The sequence below is a fragment of the Lampris incognitus genome, chromosome 15 (genome assembly GCF_029633865.1).
Source record: "Lampris incognitus isolate fLamInc1 chromosome 15, fLamInc1.hap2, whole genome shotgun sequence".
NCBI classification, from domain to species: domain Eukaryota; kingdom Metazoa; phylum Chordata; class Actinopteri; order Lampriformes; family Lampridae; genus Lampris; species Lampris incognitus.
In genome coordinates, this window is record NC_079225.1 from 46649459 (window position 1) to 46675263 (window position 25805).

At 45.2% G+C, this 25805-nt stretch overlaps 1 protein-coding gene across 1 annotated transcript in view; it reads left to right on the forward strand.

The window, feature by feature from the left end:
• mei4 (meiosis-specific, MEI4 homolog (S. cerevisiae)) overlaps nucleotides 1-25805 on the forward strand; it is an 84191-nt gene that overhangs the window by 14867 nt on the left and 43519 nt on the right. Inside the window, exon 3 of the mRNA XM_056294241.1 lies at nucleotides 15792-15923. Coding sequence (XP_056150216.1) covers nucleotides 15792-15923 — 132 coding nt within the window. The remainder of the gene's footprint in view (nucleotides 1-15791; nucleotides 15924-25805) is intronic.

Genomic DNA, 25805 nt, shown 5'->3' on the forward strand with positions numbered 1-25805 from the left:
AAGCAAAACACAAACATGGTGAAAACCAGCCAGAGAACGATGCCTCATATCTGTCTCTCTGTGGATATAGCTGTGCAAGGAAACATGAAACACTTTTCACCCCAAACATGCACACACACCCACAGAGCACACAACAACACACCCACACACATGAACTCCACACAGGTGTGTTGGGATTCAATCCAGGGCCCTCTGGCGAAGAGGCAATAGTGTTGTTTGCTAAACCACCATGCAATCCACCTAGTTGTTGGTGATGTGGAAAATATTATGATAATCAGAAGGAATTTTATACACTCGATAAAAATCAAGATATCTCTACATATGTAAAAAAAAGAAAATTTTCAGGAGTCCAGCTTAAGTTCATCACGTTGACCTGTTTGGTAATGTAAAGTATAATATCAAACCCAAACAATATCATAAATAATACTCCCTCACATAGTTCGTAATGCCTTTTGTGACAGATTTCAAGGTAACAGATTCTTGTTATCCTTGATTTAGACAGTAAAATTGTGTCAAGATATGACAATATCTTAATTTCACCCCGATAAAACTTCTTTAAAAGAAAAAAAACATTGAATTACCTCCCAGCCCGGTGGTCTATTCCGTTGCCTACCAACACGGGGCACCTCCTCTGGTTGGTCGGGGGGCCTGTTCAGGGGGGAGGGGGAACTGGGGGGAATAGAGTGATCCTCCCATGTGCTACGTCCCCCTGGTGAAACTCCTCACTGTCAGGTGAAAAGAAGTGGCTGGTGACTCCACACGTATGGGAGGAGGCATGTGGTAGTCTGCAGCCCTCCCCGGATCGGCAGAGGGGGTGGAGCAGCGACCAGGACAGCTCAGAAGAGTGGGGTAATTGGCCGGGTACAATTGGGGGGGGGGTTACCTCCCAGTCCTTAATCCACCAGCCTATCCAATTACTAGAACAGGACAGAACTTCTGAGTGACGTTAGTTACCTTCTAAACTTAATGACAGTAATTTCCCACCAGACCCATTTCCCTGGGTCTGTGGGTCTGTTCCAATGAGAGAACACCCATACAGCCACGTTAACTCTTTTACGTGACATGTTGTTTTCTCAGGTAGGATCTAAGAAGCCAGTCAGTCGTGCACATTGGGTCGTAATTGCCTGCCTACATAAATCAAAGCCAGGAAACCAGGCTGTAGCTTATGGGCCGGCAGGGCTCTTAGTTTGGATCAGACAAGTCGCTCTCATTTGTTCTGCTCCAGCATCTGACACAAATGGCAGGCATACATCTAATCTGTGAGCCTCTGACATCACCCCAATGGTTTTTTGTTTTGTTCTATTTCTCTCAGAGCAGAAGGGTCGGTGCCTCAATGTTCTCTTCCACCCACAAGTTTGATTCACATTCCCACTATAACACACATTAACTCCTCAAGATTTCAAGATCTTCTATTTGTTACATCTTATTATACAAGTACAAGAGAGTACAATTCCTGTGTTTCAGCTCCTCAGCATTGCAGCAACAAGAGCAATAAAAAACAACGAACAAGCAGTAATAATAATAAATAGTGTGTGGTGTATGCAAGGTGCTGTGCGTGTGTAGGCCCTGCCTTAATAAATGTGCGTATGTGTGTGTAGTTGCTTGCATATCTGTGTGTGTGTGTCTGTCAGGAATCAGGAACACTTTATTTGTCATTTCACCTCATGTACTTGCGCACATGAAGTGAAACGAAATGCCGTTTCCTCCAGCCCACAGCAGTACAACATACAGACAAAAACACATTCAAGAACTACAAGAACACATATATCCAAACTAACACACATATCCAAACTAAACCAAAAAAACAAAAAAAAATCACTGTCCAAGGGAACGAACGCCAGCCAGGATGACTGTCGGAACCGCCGGTCTGCATGGGCTAGCAGTTAGCCTAGCCTTCCACAATTACGCGTCCTGTGAGACCGCCCTCTGCTTTCCTCCTGGAGCACAGCTCCAGGCAGGGGCCGTGGACCCTGTGTCAACCGGACGAAGCAGACCAAGCCCTCCCAGCTGATCCAGCTCCCAGCCAGACACCCTTGACACACCTCCCCGCGCTCCACACGACGACATCAAAAACACCAGTCAACACCAGGTGAGGCCACCGCCAGACCGCCCTCAGTGTTATCGGAACTGCCAGTCTGCATGGGCTAGCAGTTAGCTTACCCTGCCCTGCTTCCACGACCTGTCAGACCACCCTCGGTATTACCTCCTCGGGTGCAGCTCCGGGCAAAGCCGTGGTGCCTGGGCCCACAGCGCAGCAGACCAAGCTCTTGCAGCCAACAAACGAAGACAAAAACTTAGCCGTGGACAAACACACTGCGTCGACGGTACTGGGTGAGGCCGCTGCAAACGTGAATTCGCGCCGTTGTCTTCCCACACCGGAACTGATTGTGTATGCCAAGCTATGTCTGTGTATGCCAAGCTACGTGTGTGTGTGTGTGTGTGTGTGTGTGTGTGTGTGTGTGTGTGTGTGTGTGTGTGTGTGTGTGTGTGTGTGTGTGTGTGTGTGTGTGTGTGTAAACTGATGATCTGCTGAAGACCATAGGTCAGTAACAGTCAGTCCAGCAACAGGCTTGGTGTCTTTAATGTTCTTTAATGGAACAACTCTCATCAAGGATCAGGCCCTGTTAGTGGATTGGTGGGCCAAGCATTTTAACACCCTGCTCAACCAGCCCACCCCAGTGGACTCAACTGTACAGGCAGAACTCCCTGAAAAGCCTACCTTGCAAGACCTAGACCTCCCATCATCTTTCAAAGAAATCCTACATGCAGTCAAGACCCTGAAAAACAACAAAACCCCTGGACCTGATAACATTCCAGCTGAAATCCGCAAGGAAGGGGGCTACCTCTTTACGAGGACACTTTATCTCTATATCCTTGAGGTGTGGAGTCGCGAGTGTGTCCCCCAACAGTGGAAAGATGCCAACATTGTGACCATTTATAAAAACAAAGGAGACAAATCCATCTGCTCCAGCAGTAGGGGTATTTCACTACTGGCCATTGCCTGAAAGGTTCTAGCCAAGATCATGCTCCCCAGACTAACACTCGCAGTAGCCGAACAGGTCATACCAGAGTCACAATGCGGCTTCCGATAGAGAGACCATTGACACGATCTTTGTCACATGCCAGCTCCAGGAGAAATACCGAGAACAGCACAAGGATTTATATGTAGCATTCGTAGACCTCTCAAAGGCATTTGATACAGTTAATCGAGCCCTGCTATGGCAAGTCCTGAAGAAATTTGGATGTCCCAAGTATCTCACCATCCTTGGACCGTTTCACTCAGGAATGATGGCCCGAGTGGTAGTGTGGAACCACAGTTCTGAGCCTGTTGGTGTGCAGACGGGAGTCAGACAAGGCTGTGTGCTAGCCCCAGTCCTGTTCAACATCTTCTTAGTCTCTGTTACAACACTGTTACGAAGGAGGATGGCGAAGCAGGCTGGAGTCACCATTGACTTCAGGCTCGATGGAAACCTATTCAACATCAGGAGGTTTCAGGCAACCACCAAGTTGACCTCCGAGAACATTATTTAGCTACAGTATGCTGACGATTGTGCCCTGGTAGACCACACACCAGAAGCCCTACAAAACACTCTGTCGGCAGTTGTAACTGCATACAGGAGAATAGGACTGATTATCAACATCCAAAAGACAGAGGTAATCTGTCAGATGACTGCCAGCCTCCCAAGCCACCCAACAACCTATGCAGCAGAAGGGCAACAGCTGGCCACTGTTCCTGCCTTCAAATATCTGGGAAGTATGCTATCTGACACCTGCACAATGGACGATGAGATCCAGCACCACCTCAAACCAGCCTCAACATCTTCTGGTCGTCTAAGGAGAAAGGTTTTCCAGAACATCAACCTCAGTCTCCACACCAAAGTGCTTAGAGCAGTGTGCATCTCCACACTACTCTATGGATGTGAGGCATGGACCATCTACAGCCACCATCTCAGAAGCCTGGAGGCCTTCCATGTGAAATGTCTCCAGAGGATCCTCAGCATTACTTGGGAGGACAGAGTGCCACACACAGAGGTGTTGGAGCGAGCAGGCAGCTGCAGCGTGGCGTCTACTCTAAACCACCGTGAACTCAGGTGGCTTGGGCATGTTTTTCGCATGCCCAGCGAACGACTCCCATGTAAAGTCCTCTATGGCCAGCAACACCTTGATCAACGCACTCCTGGTGAGCAGAAGAAGCGGTTCAAAGACCAAATTAAGACCGCACTGAAAAGATGCCAGATCAACCCATCTTCTTTGGAGGAACTTGCTTCCTGCCGCACCACCTGGCGCTCTCATATCTCAGAGGGAGTGAAGTATATGGAAAACCAGTGCACACAACACTGTGTAGCAAAGCGTGGGAAGAGGCATGCTCGCAAAGCTACCCCTGCCCCCCCAGCACCACTTTTACATGCCGAGTATGTAACCGCAACTGTGCATCCAGGATCGGACTATTTAGCCACCAAAGGACTCACAAATAGGAGAAGATGGTCATCATCGGACATGATGGACAACCAGCAAGCAAGTGTGTGTGTGTGTGTGTGTGTGTGTGTGTGTGTGTGTGTGTGTGTGTGTGTGTGTGTGTAAACTGATGATCTGCTGAAGACCAAAGGTCAGTAACAGTCAGTCCAGCACCAGGCTTAGTGTCTTTAATGTTCTTTGTGCAAAAGCCTGGTTGCTTGGTGGAAGAAGCTGTTCCGGAGCCTACTGGTCTGGGCTTTGAGGCTGCGGTACCGCTTGCCTGACGTTAGCAGCTGGAACAGTCCGTAGTTGGGATGGCTGGGGTCTTTGATAATCCTACGAGCTTTGCTGACACAACGTCCATTCTATATCAATCAATCAGATTTTATTTGTATAGCACTTTTCATACAAACAAACGTAACACAAAGTGCTTCACACAAAACAATAAAATCTCCCTCCGCACAAAAATAAATAGATAAATAAATAAAAGTACGGGCAAATTTTATAAAAGTACAGACAAGTTAAAAAACAGTTAGTATAATAAATACAATTGCTATAAACAGTGATTAATTAAAAGTAACAACAGAGCAGAATATATAAAAATAGCAAAATATATAAAACACACACACACACACACACACTATGAATTTTGCTGTAGGCTGTTTTAAGAAGTAAGGTTTTCAACTTGCCTTTAAATGTGTCCAGTATGGGGGGCCTCTCTCAGTTTCTCAGGCAGGGCGTTCCATCTACTTGGGGCATAAATAGAAAATGCAGCTTCCCCTGCTCTAGACCTAGCACGAGGGATGGTTAAAAGACCACTGCCATTGGACCTGAGAGTTCTTGCTGGTTTGTAAGGAATTAACATGTCTTTTATGTAGTGTGGTGCAAGGCCATTTAGCGCTTTGTGTACAATTAAAATAATTTTAAAATCAATTCTAGTTTTGACGGGGAGCCAATGCAGAGATTTAAGAACAGGTTTAATGTGCTCATACTTTTTAGTTCTGGTGAGAACACGTGCTGCCACATTTTGAATTAACTGTAGTTGGTGCACAACTGATTTTGGGAGGCCGGTGAATAGTCCATTGCAGTAGTCTAGTCTACTTGTTATAAATGCATGGATTAATTTCTCATAGTCTGGTATTGATAGAAAGCCCCTTAGTTTTGAAATGTTTTTAAGATGGTAGACGGCTGATCTTGTGAGATGATTGATGTGGCTCTTAAAATTTACATCACTATCCATGATTACACCAAGATTTCTAGCTTCACTTTTGCACTCCAGAGACAAAGATGAGATGAGCTGCAATTCTCTGTCTCTGAGTCTTTGCACCAAAAATAAGTATTTCTGTCTTGTCTTTGTTCAGTTGTAAAAAGTTCTCTGACATCCATAAATTAATATCGTCAATACACTGACTTAGGGAACGTATGGGATCTAGGTCATCAGGAGATAGGGATATGTACAGTTGTGAATCATCTGCATAATATCCAATAGACACCAAGAACTGCCTGTTCTGAAGGTATGTTCTAAACCAGTTGAGAACCGGGCCAGAAAGGCCTACCCATTTTTCTAATCTCTCTAGCAAAATATGATCAACAGTGTCGAAGGCGGCGCTGAGATCCAGGAGCACAAGAACAGACAATTTATTAGAATCTGTGTTCATATGCAGATCGTTCACAACTTGGTAAGTACTGTGTCTGTGCTATGGTGTGATCAAAACCCTGATTTATACATGCCTTGAAGGTTGTTAGATATTAAATAGTTATTAACTTGAGAATAACCTTTTTTCAAGGATTTTGCTGAGGAATGGTAAGTTGGAGATGGGCCTGTAGTTGGCAATAACTGTCGCATCAAGATTACTCTTCTTAAGAAATGTTTTAACGATAGCTGTCTTAAGTGGTACACGAAATATATACCTGCCTGAAGAGAGTAGTTAATAATTTCTAAAACCTCATGTGCTAAGCAATTAAAAACATTTTTAAGAAATTTGGTAGGGGAGAGGATCCAAGCAGCAGGTGGACGACCTGAGCTGCCTAACAATATTGTCAAAGTGAGACATGGCGCCAGTGATATTTCTGGAGAACTGGAGGGTAGGTTCATTACTGGATCTTTAGGCACTAATGTTCTGTCTAATGGCAATAATTCTGTTATTGAAGAATGTAGCGAATTGCTCACATTTTTCAGTGGACAGCATCTGTGATGGGTTTGGAGATGGTGGATTAATAAGTTGGTCAATAGTAGAGAAAAGCACTTTACTATTGTTAATATTTTCATTAATGATTTTAGAGAAAAAAGACTGTCTGGCCTGTTTAATTTCTTTGCTGTACTTGTTCAGTCTATCCTTGTAAATTTCATGGTGAACTTGAAGTTTAGTCTTTCTCCGCTGTCGTTCGGCCTGGCGACAGTCAGTCTTAAGCTGCTTAACAACCACTCCATTTCTCCAGGTTTTTTTTTGTTTGTTTTTCTATGTTTTTAGCTTTAACAGGTGCAATGTTGTCAAAGATGTTTCGTAGTTGGTGATAACATGAATGGCGACAACTCATTTACATCCAAAGGAGTTGAATCAAGTGTAACTGGACTTGGTATATATCCGTGAAGACGTTTCGCCCCTCATCCAAGAGGCTTCCTCAGTTCGTGCCTTTCTGACTAGACCAAGCTAGTCTGACTGGCTGGTGATGAGACTCAGAAATTTATCCTCTTGGAGTCGTTGTCAGAGCTATTGATATGCGTGGCTCTTTGTGTCCCGATGTTTAACAATGCCCGTCGCTAACAGAGCCATAGATATGTATGGCTCTTTTGTGTACCGATGTTTGGCCGCGCCCGTTGTCATCGGAGCTATTGGTTTGCATTTGTTTAGCAGCGACGGTCATTGGGGGTGTTAGTTTCGACTTCATTATTCAGTGGTCATGAGAGTCGTTGGAGCCGTTAGTGACCGACTGTTGTTCTTGGAGGCTAGGCTTCTTGAGTCTCCTGGGTAGAGATGAAAGGACGGCATTGTAAGTGGTGGTGTTGCAGACCTCCTCCTCTGTTGAGGGATGGTTTTTCCAGTTTCGCATAGATGGCTTCCTTCACCCCTCTTTCAAACCATCTATCTTCTCTGTCCAAAATGTGTACGTTGCTGTCCTCGAAGGAGTGTGTCTTCTCCTTTAGGTGTAGATAGACTGCTGAGTCTTGTCCTGAGGAGTTTGGCCTTCTGTGTTGGGCCATCCGTTTGTGTAGTGGTTGTTTGGTTTCTCCTATGTATAGGTCAGTGCTATCCTCATTGCATTGTACAGCATACACCAGATTGCTTTTCCGGGTCTGTGGTACACGGTCTTTGGGATGAACCAGTCTTTGTTGGAGTGTGTTGCTGGGTTTGTGTAATGGTAAACGTACACATTTTGGACAGAGAAGATAGATGGTTTGGAAGAGGGGTGAAGGAAGCCATCTATGCGAAACTGGAAAAACCATCCCTCAACAAAGGAGGAGGTCTGCGACATCATCTATCTCCCACTTACAATGCCGTCCTTTCATCTCTACCCAGGAGACTCAAGAAGCCTAGCCTCCAAGAACAACAGTCGGTCACTAACGGCTCCAACGACTCTCATGACCACTGAACAATGAAGTCGAAACTAACACCCCCAACGACCGTCGCTGCTAAACAAATGTAAATCAACAGCTCCGATGGCAACGGGCGCAGCTGGACACCGGAACACAGGAGAGCCACGCATATCAATAGCTCCGATAACGACGGACGCGGCCAAACATCGGTACACAAAAGAGCCACTCATATCTATGGCTCTGTTAGTGACGGGCGTTGTTAAACATCGGAATACAAAGAGTCACGCATATCAATAGCTCTGACAACGACTCCAAGAGGATACATTTCTGAGTCTCATCAGCAGCCAGTCAGACTAACTTGGTCTAGTCAGAAAGGCACGAACTGAGGAAGCCTCTTGGATGAGAGGCGAAACGTCTTCACGGATATATACCAAGTCCAGTTGCACTTGATTCAACTCCTTTGGATAACCATGACCTGGATGAATGAGAACATTCACAGGCAAACTCATTTACAGTTTTCTGAAAGGTTTCAATTGTGTTATTATCAATGAAGCGTGTTTTGATCATTTGAGTGCTCTTCTGTTGTACAGAAAGAGCAGATACATCAAAAAATATATAACAGTAATCAGAGATAGCAACATCCATGACACAGGGTAAGTCCTTTTGATATAACTAAGTCCAGCCCTTATTGTGGGTGGGTCCAGAAACATGCTGAGTGAGAGCAAATGCCTCCAGTAAGCTAATTAGGTTTCTATCATCGGGGTCTGTTTGATTTTGAACATGAACATTAAAATCACCCTGGATGGTGAAACAATCATAATCAGTGAAAACCACAGACAGTAGCTCCGAAAATTCATCAAGAAAGCCATGTTTAGATTTTGGTGGCCGATAGACAGTAATTATTAAAGTCATAGCAGTACAATGTATAGTAAGAGCAAGGTGTTCAAAAGACGTGAATTTCCCGAGGGGGATTTCCATGCAGCTATAGGGATCAGAGAAGACAGCAGCTATTCCACCGCCTCTCTTATCAGATCTGGTGGTATGGATGAATTTGAAGCTAGGAGGTGCAGTCTCAATAAGCGCGACTGCGCCATTTCTATCCAGCCAGGTCTCAGTCAGTAGGGTGAAGTCCAGGTTATAGGTACTTATAATATCAATAACTAAATATGACTTATTAGTTAGCAACCTGACGTTTAATGTAGCCATTTTTATTGTCTGAGGTGCCTGGTTTTGTGGGGGACTGATAACTGAAGTCCGAACTGGCAACAAATTGTTTTGCTCCCTGTATGTTACAGGGAGATTATGGGGTTTGTGTCTATGGTTTATTATTGCAGGAATTAGTATGGCAGAGTGACAGTCATTGGTATGATGGATCGAACTCACCAAAGGACCTGAATAAGTTTGGTTTACAATGAAACCAAAATTGAAGCCACTTCGGATGGAACTGTCCATTATTGTCCATAGCACAAACACGAGAGTTGGAGACAAGGGAATAAAACACGTTTACAGACAGCATTCGTGAGCCTCCTCGATTTGGATGGAGTCCATCACGTTTAAAAATAGAAGAGCGCTCCCAGAACAGATTAAAATTGTCAATAAAACCAAATTGTAAACGAGAGCACTGCGACTGAAGCCAGGTGTGAAGCTGCAAAAGTCTGCTAAAACGACCAACGCCACGGCTGGAAGTGGGCCAGAGATAAAAACTTGCTTCTTACTAAATTTTAGAAGGTTAAAAAGATGTATGAAATGCGATTTTAAAAGCTCTGACTGCTGCCGTGGAATATCATTTGTGCCAACATGAATGACAACGTTTTCAACAAAGGTATATTGGGATAGCAGACTAGGAAGCTCTACCAGAATGTCCTTTACCTTGGCACCTGAAAAGCAGTGTGTTGCAGCTCTGTTAAACCTGACGTCCCTGATGACAGAATCACCCACAATCAGAACAGAAGGTGGCCGTGGAATGGGTGAAGTAGGAGCACGCACCTGACCATCATACACCGATGGATGGGGGCTCCTACCCAGTGTGGGGGACACAGCACCAGGGAGAATGTCACCAGTGGCCAGTTTAGAGCCAGCAGAGTGTTTGGACACTGCCTCCTTCAACAACCTACGTCGAACAGATGAGGTTTCTTTCGGGATCCGGGGTGGTGAGCAGTAGCCAGTGGTGACTAGTAGCCGATGGTGAACGTTCCGGTCCTGGATGCGACACACTGGTCAGCGAGAAAAATCTTAGTTGTCCAGAATGTCAAATCCATTTGCTGGAAGGTCAGGAGGAGCAGCCGAGGAAGGACTGCCAGCCGGATCAGGATGTACTGGGGGAGTTGGGGAGGTCAGATTTTCCAAGACTTTAAATTTATTTCCAAGCTGGAAAGCCTCATTTGAAAGCAGTTGGAGGTAGTGTTTAGCCAGGCGGTTTTAACCTGGACCCAAGGCTCTGGGATTGATGGCGTTGAGCAAACTAGGGTCTTATGTTTTGCTCCAAGGCTGAGCCACACGTCCTCCCCCAGAGTAGAGAGGCCTGTAGAGTGGATTGCTTCACCTCCAGACCACGGAATAGTGGTATCATTGTCCTGGGTCGACGCTGTATGGGCTGGGGGGCAGGAAGAGAGGTGTTTTGACTGCACCGTGGCCACAGATGATAGGTCCAGGATTAACTTGTCCTTCTCTCTGAGTTCAGCCTGCAGTTGGGTAACGTCAGTCTTCAATTGTGCAAAGGTAGGACGGCAATCCGCATACACGGCCATGTTTGTTGTCCAGCAATTAGCAAGCAAATTGGAATAAAAGTCCATAAAAGCGCAAAAAGCTTAAAATCCTCAAATAAAAAAGCGACCGACTAGCTTAGCGACCAGGCTAAAAATTAACCTAGTTAAACTGGCAGCAGTCGAAATTAAGATCCGAAGGTCCGATGAAATTTTTTTTTTAATACAGTGTTAAAATGTATAGGTAAAACAACCAGGATCTAAAAGTGTTGCGTAAAAATGTGGCCAAAAACATCAATTCACGACGGAGCCTCTACGATGCAGATGGTTCACACCGACGCATGCATAGATCTGCCTGGATGGAGGGAAACTCACATCCACTGTTGTCCTGGGCCGTCCGCACAACCCTCTGCAGTGTTTTGCAGTTGTGGGCAGTACAGTTCCCATGCCAGGTGGTGGTGCATCCAGTCAGGATGCTCTTGGTTGTGGCTCTGTAGAAGGCTCGTAGAATCTTTGGCCCCATGCCGAACTTCTTCAGTGGCCAGAGCGGTCCAGGGATATGCACTCGCAATTTACTAGTCACAAGCTTTCCTGTCTGACCTTTTTGCCTCCTCTGTTTGGACACCAGCTCTTGTCTACCTTCTGTCTCTATTATCTATGTGTGAAAGGAACAGTTGTTTTACACTTGCACTAAATTGAACAGGAGCTGAATAGAAGTCTCTCCAGGTAATTGTTCCATTCGTCACTGTGTAAATTTGTCAGGCTTTTGGATTATTTCCATGCAAATGATGCATGAGGATGCTGCCTGTACTGTGGGCCAAGGTAGGAGCTCAGGTCTTTAATGACTGCCCCACAGCTTGAGTTCTGGAGAGCATTTAGAGGATAAATAGTGATGCTGCATTCTGAGTTTACAGGGAAAGTTTTAATTTTCTTAGTTTTGTCTTTAGACAGAGTCTAGGGACATCCACGCTCCTATTCCACGTCCCTGAAAGATGAGGTTTCTTTCATTTGGAAAGAATGGATTTTCTTTCATCAAGGTGTAGGTGAAATAATAGTTGTAAACTTTTCTGAGAAAGCAAAATTACATTCAACAATGTCTTCAGGATGTCTGATCTGACGTTCACACATGAAATACTCTGAAGGGCCAGAATGAAGGGGGGGAAGAAATCTTTTTTTGCATGTGATATTAACGTTTATACCTAATGTTATCTGGATGTTTGGCTTGACGTCCATATTATGTCTTCTCAAGGGCCAGAATAAAAGGCCAAAATATGTTTTACCTGATGATGCAGTACGAAAGGCTCCTTGTTTGGCTGTTTTCTTATGCTTTGCTGTAAAAAACAGTTCTCTTCCAAAAAGGATTTCCAAGGCATACTATAGTACGAAATGGACATTTCTTAATTGTGGTTGCCAGGTAAAATAAATGTTTATATATAAATTAATTTACCACCATATGACATAAAAAGTAGCCCTCGACCATATGAAATAATAGACTTTGCAAGTCCATTTGTCAATTTACTGTTTGCCAGTTGGGTTTAATTTTGTAAATCTGAGCAGGTGAGTGTAGTTTCTGTCTTCAATACAAGTTGGATAATGGCAGAAACTTGTACTAGTTTCACTTTCAAATACTTTGTGTCTCATTTTCAGTGTTTCCTGTAGAATTAACTAATTTTGGTTGTGCGACCCATTCCAGGACCAGATGCCATAGACGTAGTGGTTTAAGAAGTCCTTATTGTTTGGCCCTCTCCAAGCTGTTTAGCAAAGGCCTGATGTGTGCGACCCTGTGGTTTCCTCATTCTTACTCTGTGTCTATGACCACTGTCAGAACAGAGGAGCAGTTGATTCACGATGAAGGCGACCATTTGTGTTTGTGAGGCAGGGTGATCGATCTGTTTGTGTTGTGTTGTTCCCCACAACAGCTACCATGGGTCCAAGTGTCCCTCAGCAAGGCACTGAAGTCATTTGCTGTAAAAAGGGTGGATGATGATCACCACTTGATAAGTCAGTCTACCCTGTTAACCTCTGTGGCTGTCCATCATTTTGAGGTCCTATATCACTTTCAGTATCCTGTAGGGCTGTGTACTGGCGATGATCTGACCATATGATAGGTATCACGATACAGGGGTTATGATTCAATATATTGTGATACTGTAAGAAAGGCGATATATTGTGATGTCATAGCCCTGTGTTCTTCGTGCTTATGCTACTTCCTGTCTCAGTTTACGTTGTTGGGTTGGAGTGGAAGAGTCAAATGGCTGAAGATAGGATACAACACTGTTATGTAGCGGTCGTGGGGTTACGCACGACACAAAATGTTTGTCGCGAATTTTACATGTAAACAATCAAAAATCGATACAGTGGTTTTGAGAATCGATACAGTATCACAAAACAATATCGCGATACTCGGGTGTATCGATATTTTCTTACACCCCTAATATCCTTCAGTCTAAAGCCTCCTACAGACTGTGTGATTTTAGCGATCCTATAAAGTTATTGCAAGCCGCACTATGTGATTATGGATCTAATAAACTTGGGTACGACATCACGTTTGATAACACCTACTGAATCGCAGGCTCTGACGCAAGTCCATAAAAACATCATCAGCGTGCGTGCCGCATCCGCACGCGTCGTCAATCTATGCCAAGCCAGAATCGAGTCCTTTCAATAGTCGCCGCAGCTCGGTTTGTTTGTTTTGTTGAATCTGTCACATTTGGGTTACAGGTGCTAACAGTCTGTTTGTGTTTTGCGCCAGCAAAGATTGTGCGTGGTATTGATCAGTGCGTCATTTTGTGCTGCATTTCTATTGGTTGGTTAGTGTAGGTCGTAGCAGCAGTCACATTGTGAGATGGTCATCCTACATTTCTGACACTGTCAGACTTTTGTCCCAGCTTATCTTCGGTCACTAAACTGTAATAACGGTCATCTCTGAACCTGCCTCACAGTGCGACGTAGGACCACCGTTTTGGAGCCACGACCAAAGATATCACCATGTTTTGTCATCTTTAATCTGAGACGGCCCACATCACACAGTCTGCAGGAGGCTTTAGTAACTGTCTACTTAGTCACTTTTTCAAGTGTGTGACTCATTGTTGCAGGTGGATCAAAAAAAAAGATGAGTTTTGTGCGCTGACACAAAACTTAAAGTTATCTGGATAAGAGGATTAAGAAAATGCCTAAAAAGTAAACGCGATCCATGTTGTGTAGTGATGGCATTTACCCAAAGCCAGGACCTGCTTTCAAAGCTGTATGATTGTCTGAGTGGATCCTCTGCCCAGCCCCGCACTGTGTAATGATTCTGTTTCTCAAGGGGACTTGCAAGGCCCCATGTGGTCCAGCAGAGAGGAGATTGGACAAGGTGAAGAGCCCAGACAATGAAATTGCAGATCCTGTGTCCCAGGCGGTGTCACTCAAATGTCACTCTTCCCACTGTGGTAGATGGCAGACATATTTCATGTAATAGCCTTTTTGAGAGAAGAGCAGTTTAGAGCGTCTGGTCTCATATAGCCTCGCAGCTGCCTCGTCTCACCTCGTCATCCTTTATTTTATTACCATATCTGATATCGCCTACACCTCAGCTGACTTGTTTTCACTCAGAAACAGAAGTTGAGTAGATCTTTTGTCTCTCCATTAATTTTTACCCACAAAGCAGCCTTACAGATTAGAAATTATGTTCGTCAGTGTGTGCCTAACTTTGAGTCTCCTCCTGAGGGAAGAATGATTTATAAGCTTTTGTTGGGCCCACATGAATCCCAAAAATTGGTCTCAGACTTTGTAAATGTATTTTCTGAACAAGTGAATTATGCCACACACTCTGAAAAATGCCTGGGAGGAGGAACTGGGTATACAGATTGGGGATGATGTTTGGGAGGGGGGCCTTAACAGGACCCCATCTTGTTCTATTAATGCTAGGCATCAATTAATCCAATTCAAGGTGATGCACAGGCTTCATTCTTCAAAAACTAAATTGCACAGAATCTTTCCTACCATTTCCACTCTATGTGATCAGTGTGAATGTGCAGAAGGCTCTCTGACCCACCTTTTCTGAACATGCCCAAAACTGGATCAGTTTTGTTGTGACATATTTAAGTGGGGGTGACATGGTGGCGTAGTGTTTAGCGCGGTTGCCTCACAGCAAGAAGGTCCTGGGTTCGAGCCCCGGGGTAGTCCAAACTTGGGGGTCAACCTGATCCTTGGGGTGGACCAACTTCTGGCGCAGCGTGTTTTGGGGTTTGAAAGCAACTGAGACATGGTGTTTGGAAAATATGCATCTCAACTGTTCTGACACTCCCGTCACATACAGAATCACCACTGGTTTATGCTTAGGCAGCTGTTGCCCTTCTCCTCTCTTCGTTCAGCTGGTGCACTTTTTGAGCGTCTTTCTGGCTTTGACAAACACCCAGTTAGGATAACCACACTTAACCAGGGCCTGTTTAATGTGGGATTTCTCCCCTTCCCCAGCTGCTGTCGGTGGGGGCGTTGTCAGCTCGGTGGTCCAGCGTCCCGATGACTCCTAGTTTGTGCTCTAGTGGATGATGAGAGTCAAACCTTAAGTGCTGATCATTATGTGTTGGTTTACAGTAAACATCAACAATCAAATGTCCCCCATCACCAACTGCAATTTCACAGTGTAAGAAGGCTAACCTGTCATTTTTCACATCCTCCCTGGTGAACCTGATGTGGTGTCCACAGAGTTAACCCTCTGTGAATAGTACACATGGCCGTTGTAACTGTAGTTAATGGTCACAGCAATTTGCATATGAAACCGACCAGTGTTTTCGATCATTATGGCGTATGTATTGTTTATAAGGGTGGGGATACCTACAGTCGGTTCAGACTGAAGAGGTCACTGAGATCAGTGATGAAACGTTTCTCTCTCAATAAACGTGTTCAGGTGAACTGATTCAACTCTCTGAGATTGTATCTTTAATTTTGCAATAAAAAAATCAAATATATACCACCCTACATTTATATGGGCTGTCCGGTGAACTCAGGAGATTTCCTCCAAGATGGATGTAGGGTATTTCAAACGAGAACTTGTAACAAATTGTCCCTGGTCACTTTCCTCTGCGTTGAGGTGAATTGTGGGTCCTCTGGTTCAGTTTCAGGTGGAACGGACGCTGACAGAGTGTGTGGTTCAGCTGGGAGCCAGCAGTGTGTTCAGATCCCTCATCATCCGTCATCTGCTGTCCCAGATCAACAGTCTTACCCAACAACTATGGCTGACCTGCCAGGTAAAGACAGATCTGCTCTCTCGCTCTCTCTCTCGCTCTGTCTCTCTCTCTCTCTCCCTCGCAGTTTCTCTCTCTTGTACTTACTCCCTGTGTTTTGTTTGCTGCCACTTAGAATACCTTTTTTATTTTTTATTTTTTTGCTTTTTCTCCCCAATTGTATCCGGTTAATTATCCCATTCTTCCGAGCCGTCCCGGTCTCTGCTGAACCCCCTCTGCTGATCCGGGGAGGGCTGCAGACTACCACATGTCTCCTCTGATACATACGGAGTCGCCAGCCGTTTCTTTTCACCTGACAGTGAGGAGTTTCACCAGGGGGACGTACCACGTAGGAAGATGACGCTATTCCCCCCAGTTCCCCCTCCCCCCGAGCAGGCGCCCTGATCGACCAGAGGAGGCACTAGTGCAGCAACCAGGAGACATACCCATGTCATGCTTTCCACCCACAGACACAGCCAACTGTGTCTGTAGGGACGCCTGACCAAGCTGGAGGTAACACGGGGATTCGAACTGGCAATCTCCGTGTTGGTAGGCAACGGAATAGACCGCTACACTACCTGGACGCCCCAGTATGTCTCTTTTTATCACTGTTTCTTTGACTCTCTCTTCTGAGTATCTATAACTGATTCATTCTCTCGCTCTCTCTTTCTCTCTCTCTCTCTCTCTCTCCCTGAGGCTTTCAGTCTGTCTTTATCACTCTTTCACTTTCTTCTGAGTATCTATCACTGCTGTATTGACTTGTTTCTCCCTGGCTCTCTCTCTGTCTCTTTTTCTCCCTGTGTATTGCTCTCAGCCTTTCTCTCTGCTGCTGTCCATCTATATTTATCACTCTTTCACTCTCCTGAGTATCTATCACTGTTTCATTGTTCCTTGTTTCTTTCTACCTTCATTCATCAGTCCTTTCCCCTCTCATTCTGTCACTCCTCTCGCCTTTTTCCACTTGGTTATTTCACGCTCTGCCTTTGTAGGGCTTCAGCTTGAGCCGGTTTAACCTATAGTCTCTGTGTGGAGTGCGTGAACTTCTGAGCTGCTAAGCAATACAGTCTCCTGTTAGCTTCCTGTCCACTGTGGTGGTCAAAAGCCCAGTGACTATGCTGACAGCCTGACTCACCAGCTGGCTGGCAGGTCCAGAGAGGTGTTGACTGCTTCCTTTTAAAGGCAGAACTTAGAGCTCCAAAATGTGAAATGCGATATTAGAGAAAGGGAGATGATTTCATCATCATTCACCCTCTTTTTCATCCTACCCCTCTTCTCATTCAGCATCTCTTCATCTCCATGGTGCCCATCATTCCAGCTTTGATCTGTCTACCCATCTCCCATCTCTCTCAAACCAGGAAAAACCAAAATATGTCTGTCTTTTAGACAGTTTTCACTACAACTCTTGAGTCAGAAAAAATCATTGCAGATTCTTCCACTTCTCTTCTGAGCAAAGTGTTAGAGAATAAAATGTTAAAAGACTAAGTCACCGGTCCATTCCATATAGGGATGGCATGATAATGTCCAACCAAATGGAAGTAATGAGAAGCAATGATCTGAAAATGCTAGTCAGCTGTAAATTAGGCGATTGAAGCGGCCTACCTTCATCCGTCTTGACCCACTCACAGAACCTGTCGTAATGTGCCTAATTTCCAGCCTGCCAGATCCGACCCCTCAAAACATGACAGCTTAACATTTCGGAGAGCTGTCGTTGAACCCTTCAAAACGGCATGTGCTCTTGAGGGAGCCCCCCTGTTAGCCCACCCACTCCATCTCCCATCCACCCTAACACCAATCCTAACTCCCACCGGCTCCCTTCCTGCTGTCCTGGTTCCCTATTTGCCAAGTCTGAAGAAGGGGTGGTGGAAGACTTTGAGGAAGTGTTTTAAAACTGAGTCATCTAGCTGCTCGGGTTAACTTTGAGTCCTTGTATTGCAGACTGGCGTACATCTTTTTGAAGAGGGAATTTCCCCTGTAAGTTACCAGTATCTGTCAGCTATCCATCACAAATGATAAACTTTTATTTTCCAGGTCTACCTTAGTCCATAGATGGCCCTTGACTGTGATGACTGTGATGGTGATTTGTGGCCTTGTCCATCTAATTTATATTTTGAAACTCCTATTCTGCTAATTGATAACTTACACTAATTGGACTTGACATGACAGTCACTCTTTGTTATGATCAATCAATCAAGTTGCATTTTTTATATTACTATTCAGATACTTTTAGGTTGACACAAATATATCTGTTAATTGATGTGGGGAGTTCATTCCACCACTGTCCTGGCCCCACAGTGGTGGAATGAACTCCCCACTGATGTCAGGACAGCGGAGTCGTTGCCCATCTTTCGGCGCAGGTTGAAAACTCAGCTCTTTAAGAACTACTACCCTGTTACTTGCCTTTAGCACTTATTGTATTCACTCATTTAAAAAAAAAATCTTTCTTGCGCTTTTGTTGTAACACTGGTTTTGCTCTTAGATGCTTGTTTAGAGAGAAGATGCACTTATGACCTCCGATGACTCGTAGTTCTGATTTCCTACGTTAAATGATGCACTTATTGGAAGTCGCTTTGGATAAAAGCGTCGGCTGAATGACTGCACTGTAATGTCATGTAATGTAATGACTCTCTTTTTAAAGTATAATGGAGAGGTTTGAAAAAACTGTTTATTTTAGCTGGAATGATTGATTTGAAACCCCCCCCCCCCATTTTAGCTGGAATGAGTGGTTTGAAAATTCGGGGGGATTTGTAGAAACGCAGCAGAGATGCAGTTCAGTTTAAGGGTTTTATCTGGCAGGTGGTACAGAATGAATTTGGTGAAGTGTGATCTGGAAAGCAAAAACAATAGGAGAAAAGGGTAAGTATCAATGAACTTGATCAAACTAGCATTTAGTATAAAGAGTGTAGACATGTATATATTTTTAGTATAAAGAGTGTAGACAAAACACGCGTAGGGATCAGGAATCAGGAACACTTTATTTGTCGTTTCATTTTTGTCATTCCATTTCATGTACTTGCGCACATGAAATGAAACGAAATAATGTTTCTCCCAGCCCACAGCAGCGCAACATACAGAAAAAAACATATTCAAGAACTACAAGAACACACATGTCAAACTAACATATATTCAAACGAAACAAAGAAAAAAAAAAAATTGACTGCCCAAGGGAACAAACGCCAGCCAGGATGACTGTCGGTCTGCATGGGTTTTCAGTTAGCTTAGCCTGCCCCAATTACGCATCCTGTCAGACCGTCCTCCGTGTTTCCTCCTTGGGCGCAGCTCCAGGCAGGGGCAGTGGTTCCTGTGAATAGAATAGAATACACTATTTGTCATTTGTCCATACATACATTGAAATTCCCTCTCTGCATTTAACCCATCCTAGCTATATAGCTAGGAGCAGTGGGCAGCTGCCGTGCAGCACCCGGGGAACAGTTTACTCTTGGTTTACCCTTTCCAGGTACTGACACCTGGGTAGACTGTGCCTGGGGATTTGAATTCAGAGTTAGCTTCTCCTAGCCTTTGCCTAAAGAGGCATCAACCCACAAGGCAGCAGGTGGATTTGAAATCAGAGTTCCCTTCTTCTATCCCAATGTGTTGGCTGGACTGGGCACCATGGGAAGTACCATACAGGCATGCAGGAGGACTAGATCTATCAGTAGGGACGTCGTCCTTAGCCAAAGGGCCCTTGCTGAGGTAAGGTGCTACCCCTGTACAGCCTGCGGTTGCAGTTTAGCGTCTTACCCAGGACTGTGCTAACTGGGTTTTAGCGTCTTACCCAGTTTACCGTCTTACCCAGGACTGTGCTAACTGGACGAAGCAGACCAAGCCCTCCCTGCCGATCCAGCGCCAGCTCTCCCAGCCAGACACCCTTGACACACCTCCCCGCACTCCACACAACAACATCAAAAACACCACAGTCAATGCCAGGGGAGGCCGCCGCAGACCGTCCTCGGTGTTATCGGAACTGCCGGTCTGCATAGGCTAGCAGTTAGCTTAATCTGCCCCGCTTCCACGTCCTGTCAGACTGCCCTCGGTGTTACCTCCTTGGGTGCAGCTCCAGGCAAGGTCGTGGTCCCTGGGCCCACAGCCAGGGCTCGAAATTAATGATGTCCCGATGTCCCGGGGACCATAAAAAATCCTACTGGGACACAAATATATTTTGTCTGGGACAATTCCGGGACAGTGAAAAAAAATGTCAAAGTAAACTTCGAAATAGGTGTTATTTGCAAAGTCATTAATTATGAGTATCTAGACGTTACTTTGTCGTTTGAATAGTTTAATAAAAGCGTGTGAACGGCGAAACTACAGAAGGCTTACGTTCTTGTGGCACCTCACGATAGGGTAGTCAATCACCTGTTCGTGCAAATCATGGAATGCATTCTACGTCATCCGCTCTGCCAGTGGCTGCTGCTTGACTCGCGCCAATGCAACATTCATAGAGCCAGAGCGATAGACCATCATCAACGACAGTTAAAAGAAGTCCGCGGTGGTGTAGCGGTCTAAGCATCGGCTTTGTGTTGATGCAGTTGCCCACTGGGGACCGGGGTTCGCGCCTCGGTCTCGTCAGATCCGACTATGGCCGGACTCGATGAAGCAGCGATAATTGGCAACGCTGTCTTTGGGAGGGAGGCAGAGTTGGCTTGTGTTCGCCACATGACTGCGTCTCTGTGTGTCGGAAAAAGCAGTGGTTCGGCCTTGAGTCGCCTTGTCACGAAGGTGGCGAGGCGAATCCTTCGAGACTGCCGGCCGGAGAGATGCAGTTGGCGAACGCATACAGTACGAGGGTGGGTGTTTGAATTAAAATAGGGATCGATTGGCCACTAAATTGAAAGAAAAAGGGGAAAATCAGAAATAATTTTATTTTAAAAAAAAAGAAGAAGAAAGAAATGCTGAAGTGGTTGAATAAACAGCCCCCTGATGCAAGCCCCAATACTGCCGACTCCCGAAACTCCCGAAACCAATATTCATATGTTTAAGTATTTTAAACTGATATGGTGGACCAGAGTCCATGGTGTGATGATTAAGTGACAAAAAAGGATCAAATTATATGTATTCTGCATAATTGAGGGGGCGACGACAAGAATTAAAATTTGGGACACTGTTGGTTACATCCTGGACAATACAAAGTAGAATTCGGGACAGTTGTGGGACACTGAGGAAAAAAGTTAATTTCGAGCCCTGCCCGCAGCGCAGCAGACCAAGCTCTCACAGCCGATCCAGCGCCAGCTCTCCCAGCTAACAAACGAAGACAAAAACTTAGACACAGACGTGGACAAAGAAACAGCCTCGACGGTACTCGGTGAGGCCGCCGCAAATGTGAATTCATGCCGCTATCTTCCCACACCGGTACTGAGTGAGGCCGCTTTGAACGTGAATTTGTCTTCCCACACCGGAAGCGATGTGGAAGAATGTAGACTTGCTGGTCCTCCAACGTATGGCTGTGAGACTGGCTGTGAGACTCAAGCTCCCAAAGGTCTATGAGGATTCACCCGACCTTTCATGTGACTCGTATCGAACTGGTCAAGAAGAGTCCCCTGGTCCCCTCCTCAAAACCCCCACCACCCTCCCAGTCCATCGATGGAGGTCTGGTTTACACCATTAGACGGCTATTGGCAGTCCGGTGCCACGGCCGTGGATGCTGCTACCTGGTTGACTTGGAGGTTGTTGTCCTGTATCGGCCAGTAACGTCGTGGATCCTGACCTCATTTGTGACTTCCACCGATGACATCCTGACAAGCCTGGGCCGTCAGGTGCCAGCTGACCAAGGCCGTCATTTTGACGGTTTTGGATTTTCAAAGTGTAATAACTTTTTGAGAAAAAAAAAGGATACAGGCCTGCCGCTCTGTGAATGCTCCTAAAATTGCATTAAAATGAGATTTAGATCAATTGCACAAAAATAGTTATAAGATCTACCTAAAATGACCATGAGCAGTCAAATTAATGGCTTGTAATTTGCATGTGATCTTGTGCGTCATGTCACCATTTAAATTCGTGGTTATAAAAAAGTTTGACATTAAAATCATTGAACCAGTACACGACCTCATTTTAGTCGGTGTGAAGGAGTGATGGATGAACAACACTCAGCAATGCCGGCTGTCCCACATTTAGTACTACTATTAATGTTTCTACTCCCACTAATACTACTACCAGTACCACTGATCATAACAGTAATATTAAACACCATCATGGCAGCAAGTCCATTTTTGAAACATTCTACAAAGCAAAGTTGCCAAATGGTTTACAGACAATAAAAGCTATTAGAACAATAGAATATATTGGCAGTTATGATATGAATTGAATTTAGCATAGATTCAGCATAGATTAAAAAAGTTTATATAATAGAGGGTGTCTCCTCGCCTGCTGCCCAATGACTGCTAGGTTAGGCTCCAGCATCCCCCTGTGACCCTGAGAGCAGGATAAGCAGTTTGGATAATGGATGGATGGATATAATAGAGGGAGAAGGATGGCCCGTCTGTTAAATGGCATTTGAAGAAGTAAATGTGAAAGTTGGCCCAGATTTTGAGAGTCTTAAGCTTCTCAGGCACAAATTGGACATCAGTGGATCTAGAAGGCAAAAGCCCCACTTTATCACAAGCAGACTTAAGTGTGGCCCTTGAGTCATAGGGGACAAAGGGTCAAGTATCTAAATGAAAATCATCAGCCCATTTGTAGGGGCAATTGCCACCGCTGTAGGACAGGTTCAGTAATTGCAGGGCTGACAGTGAAGCCAAGAACGTCAATCCCGATAAATAGTTTTCTATAATGGTGCATGCACTGTAGGCCTCCTGATGCCAGGAATTAAATTCTGGGTTATTGTCTTGGAGATGTGATGTGAATTTGTCCATAGCACTATTTCAAGGGCATGTCTACAATGCCAGCTGAGACATTTGACTCATAAGTATTCTACGAGCCCTACTAAGACTGCAGGGGCAGGGGAGGCCGAGGCAGGCGGGTCTGTCGGACATGTAGTGCCGGCACCACCGTCCTTGGAGAGCCTCGCATACAGATAAGCCTCACCATCTGGGATCCACGTTGTTCAGTCAGCAGGCATGACGGTTACCGGCACATGTCAACGGCCACAGCCCCCTAAGGACAAACTGCCACAATGAAAACACACACACACCCTCCTTTCTCTCTCTCTCTCTCTTTGTATGTGTCTCACCCTCCCTGCAATAACACTAAAGCATCGGGCAGCATAAATGACACCCTCTGCCTGTATTACCACCCTGGTCCTCCTGTCTGTTTTATTCAAACTGCATCTGGTTTATGGCTTCCTAAAAAAAACAACAACAACGAAGAACGACAACAAAGCCTTTTGTCCTGATTTACATGGCAGACTGTGATTTGAATGACCAACAGAGAGGCCCTCTGGAGACTGCCAGGAACGTTGGTGGTGCCAGAAGAAATAAGCCGCGCAGCTGACACTTCCCGGGGCTGTTTCCAGCTCAAATGCTGTCACTCGCTGCGGTACCGTTTGCCGATGTGCTCACAGATCATTCCTGAACTGATGGCACATCCTCGGGGAGTGTCTTCACTTCAAATGCACGTTGTCCGTCTAACTAACATCTCCCTTACATTTCATCCCTAAATGTCATGAGCTGGCTGCTGAGCTCCTTAGCCGCTTATTTCTTCCCCAGAACTCTGGAGAACCAGTGTTTCAGTAACACCACGTTTTGTCTTTGTCTCCTCATTCCCCAATCCCAACAGTGATTCATAAAGACAAGGATTTATGATCAAGTCCTCGTCCTCTCCTCCCTCTTCTAAAAAATATATATTTTGGATAAAAGTGTCTGTTACTGTACTTTGAGTTTGTATGGCATCAGAACATAGAAATGCATCCAGGATGCCTTACATCAGCAACACCCAAGCTGAGTTTATGATTTAATGTAGATCTCGTTGAACTGTTTCAATAAATCAGCTGACATTGAAACAAAATGAAGTATTCATTTGATTTAATTCACTCAGTGATCAGGTTGGGAATCGTTTGATACCTTTATTGATTCCAGTTCTGATTTATCGACCCAAGTTCTTATCGAAATCCAGTTCCATTTTATGTCGTGATTTTTAAGAAGGGAACCAAACATTTTCAAAAACAAAAACTAATATCTCAGTGTAGAATTTTGGGGTTAGATACCACCACTCTGCAGGATTTGGTGGGGGAAGTCCCTTTTGTAAGGAAAGAAGTGGTGAGGTCATCGCTTTAGCTTTATGCTTCCCTCCCTTTGCATTGGGTTTGTATGAGGCAGGGTGCAGGCAGGTGGTGCTGAGTCAGCTGTAAAGTGGTAAGTGGAGATAGCCTTTCTATGCGCAGGAGGAACAGGAAGGAGGCAGTATTGTCTACGAACCAGTCTGCATATGTCCAGATACAAAAACCTCCTTCCTGTGAGATTCAGCTATTCCATCAAAAATTATGGAAAATATTTGCTGAGAAATTATTTGCTTTGACAGTTCTTTGGTGGGCTGTAATCCACTGAGCTGGCGAAGAAACAGATTTATAGCTGTCAGTCATTTAGCCCATGTTAATGATTTTTTTCTACCCCTAGTAGAAAGATGTTGGTTCAACGACTCATGTCCATCTATCCAAACAGAGTGAGGTTTGAATATGTCAAGATAGGTAACCACGGCACGGTGGCGCCGTGGTAACTGCAGTCACCTGACAGCAAGACGGTCTTGGGTTCAAGCCCCGGGGTAGTCCAACCTTGGGGGCTGTCCCGGGTCATCCTCTGTGTGGAGTTTGCATGTTCTCCCCGTGTCTGCGTGGGTTTCCTCCGGGGGCTCCGGTTTCCTCCCACAGTCCAAACACATGTAGGTCAGGTGAATCCGCCGTACTAAATTGTCCCTAGGTGTGAATGTGTGTGTGTGTGTGTGTGTGTGTGTGTGTGTGTGTGTGTGTGTGTGTGTGTGTGTGTGTGTGTGTGTGTGTGTGTCAGTGTCAGTCAGCCCTGTGATGGCCTGGTGGCTTGTCCAGGGTGTCTCCCCGCCTGCTGCCCAGTGACTGCTTGGATATTCTCCAGCACAGCATCCCCGTGACACTGAGAGCAGGATAAGCGGTTTGGATAATGGATGGATGGATGGATGGTGTGTGTGTGTGTGCGTGTGTGTGTGTGTGTGTGTGTGTGAGTGTAAAACTTAAAATTGATTAGAATAGCAGTTAAAAATGTAATGGGAAGTGGAGGTGAAAGGTGAATAAAGAAAATATACAAATATTAATAAGCAGCATGCGTTCCATGTTCCATAGCCAGACAAATTAAACGTCCATCTGCTGGATGAGCACTACATTGATAGAGAATGAGAATCCTCCAGCTGCTTTGAATTGCTCTGCAGCCATAGCAGGAACAGGATGTAAGTGTTTGCATGACAGACGAGCCTGGCCTTAAATGCATCCTTGTTGGTTGGATGGCAATCTGATCTTGCTGAACTTCATAAAAATTCAGACATGAATGTACCTGTGATGCATCGAGGAGATGAATGACAATTAGATTGTTTCAGCATTGTGGCTGCAGTGTGGCTCAGGGTAAATGGAAGTGTCTCTCCAAACTACATAAAACCACCTGTCATCTACTCCCAAAACCTTTCATGGCTCTGGGGGAGTCTGGGCAATACAACAGAGTATCTGTAAATTTGTTCATTCTAAAGAGGTTGAACAGCACGTGCTAGCCAGCACCTGTTGCAACACCACAAAGCCACTGTGTGTGATGGGCTCCTCTAGGGGTGCAGCAAAGCAAGAGCATATTTCTTCTCATGGAAACAGGCCAAATTCACTTGAAGATTGAGTCAAAATGTGCACTGCAGGTCAGCCACCCAGCCACTGTCATTCACAACTCAATCCTCTTCCTCAAATCACGCTAGGGCAGCACGGTGGTTAGCAATGTCGCCTCACAGCAGGAAGGTCCTGGGTTTGAACCCGGG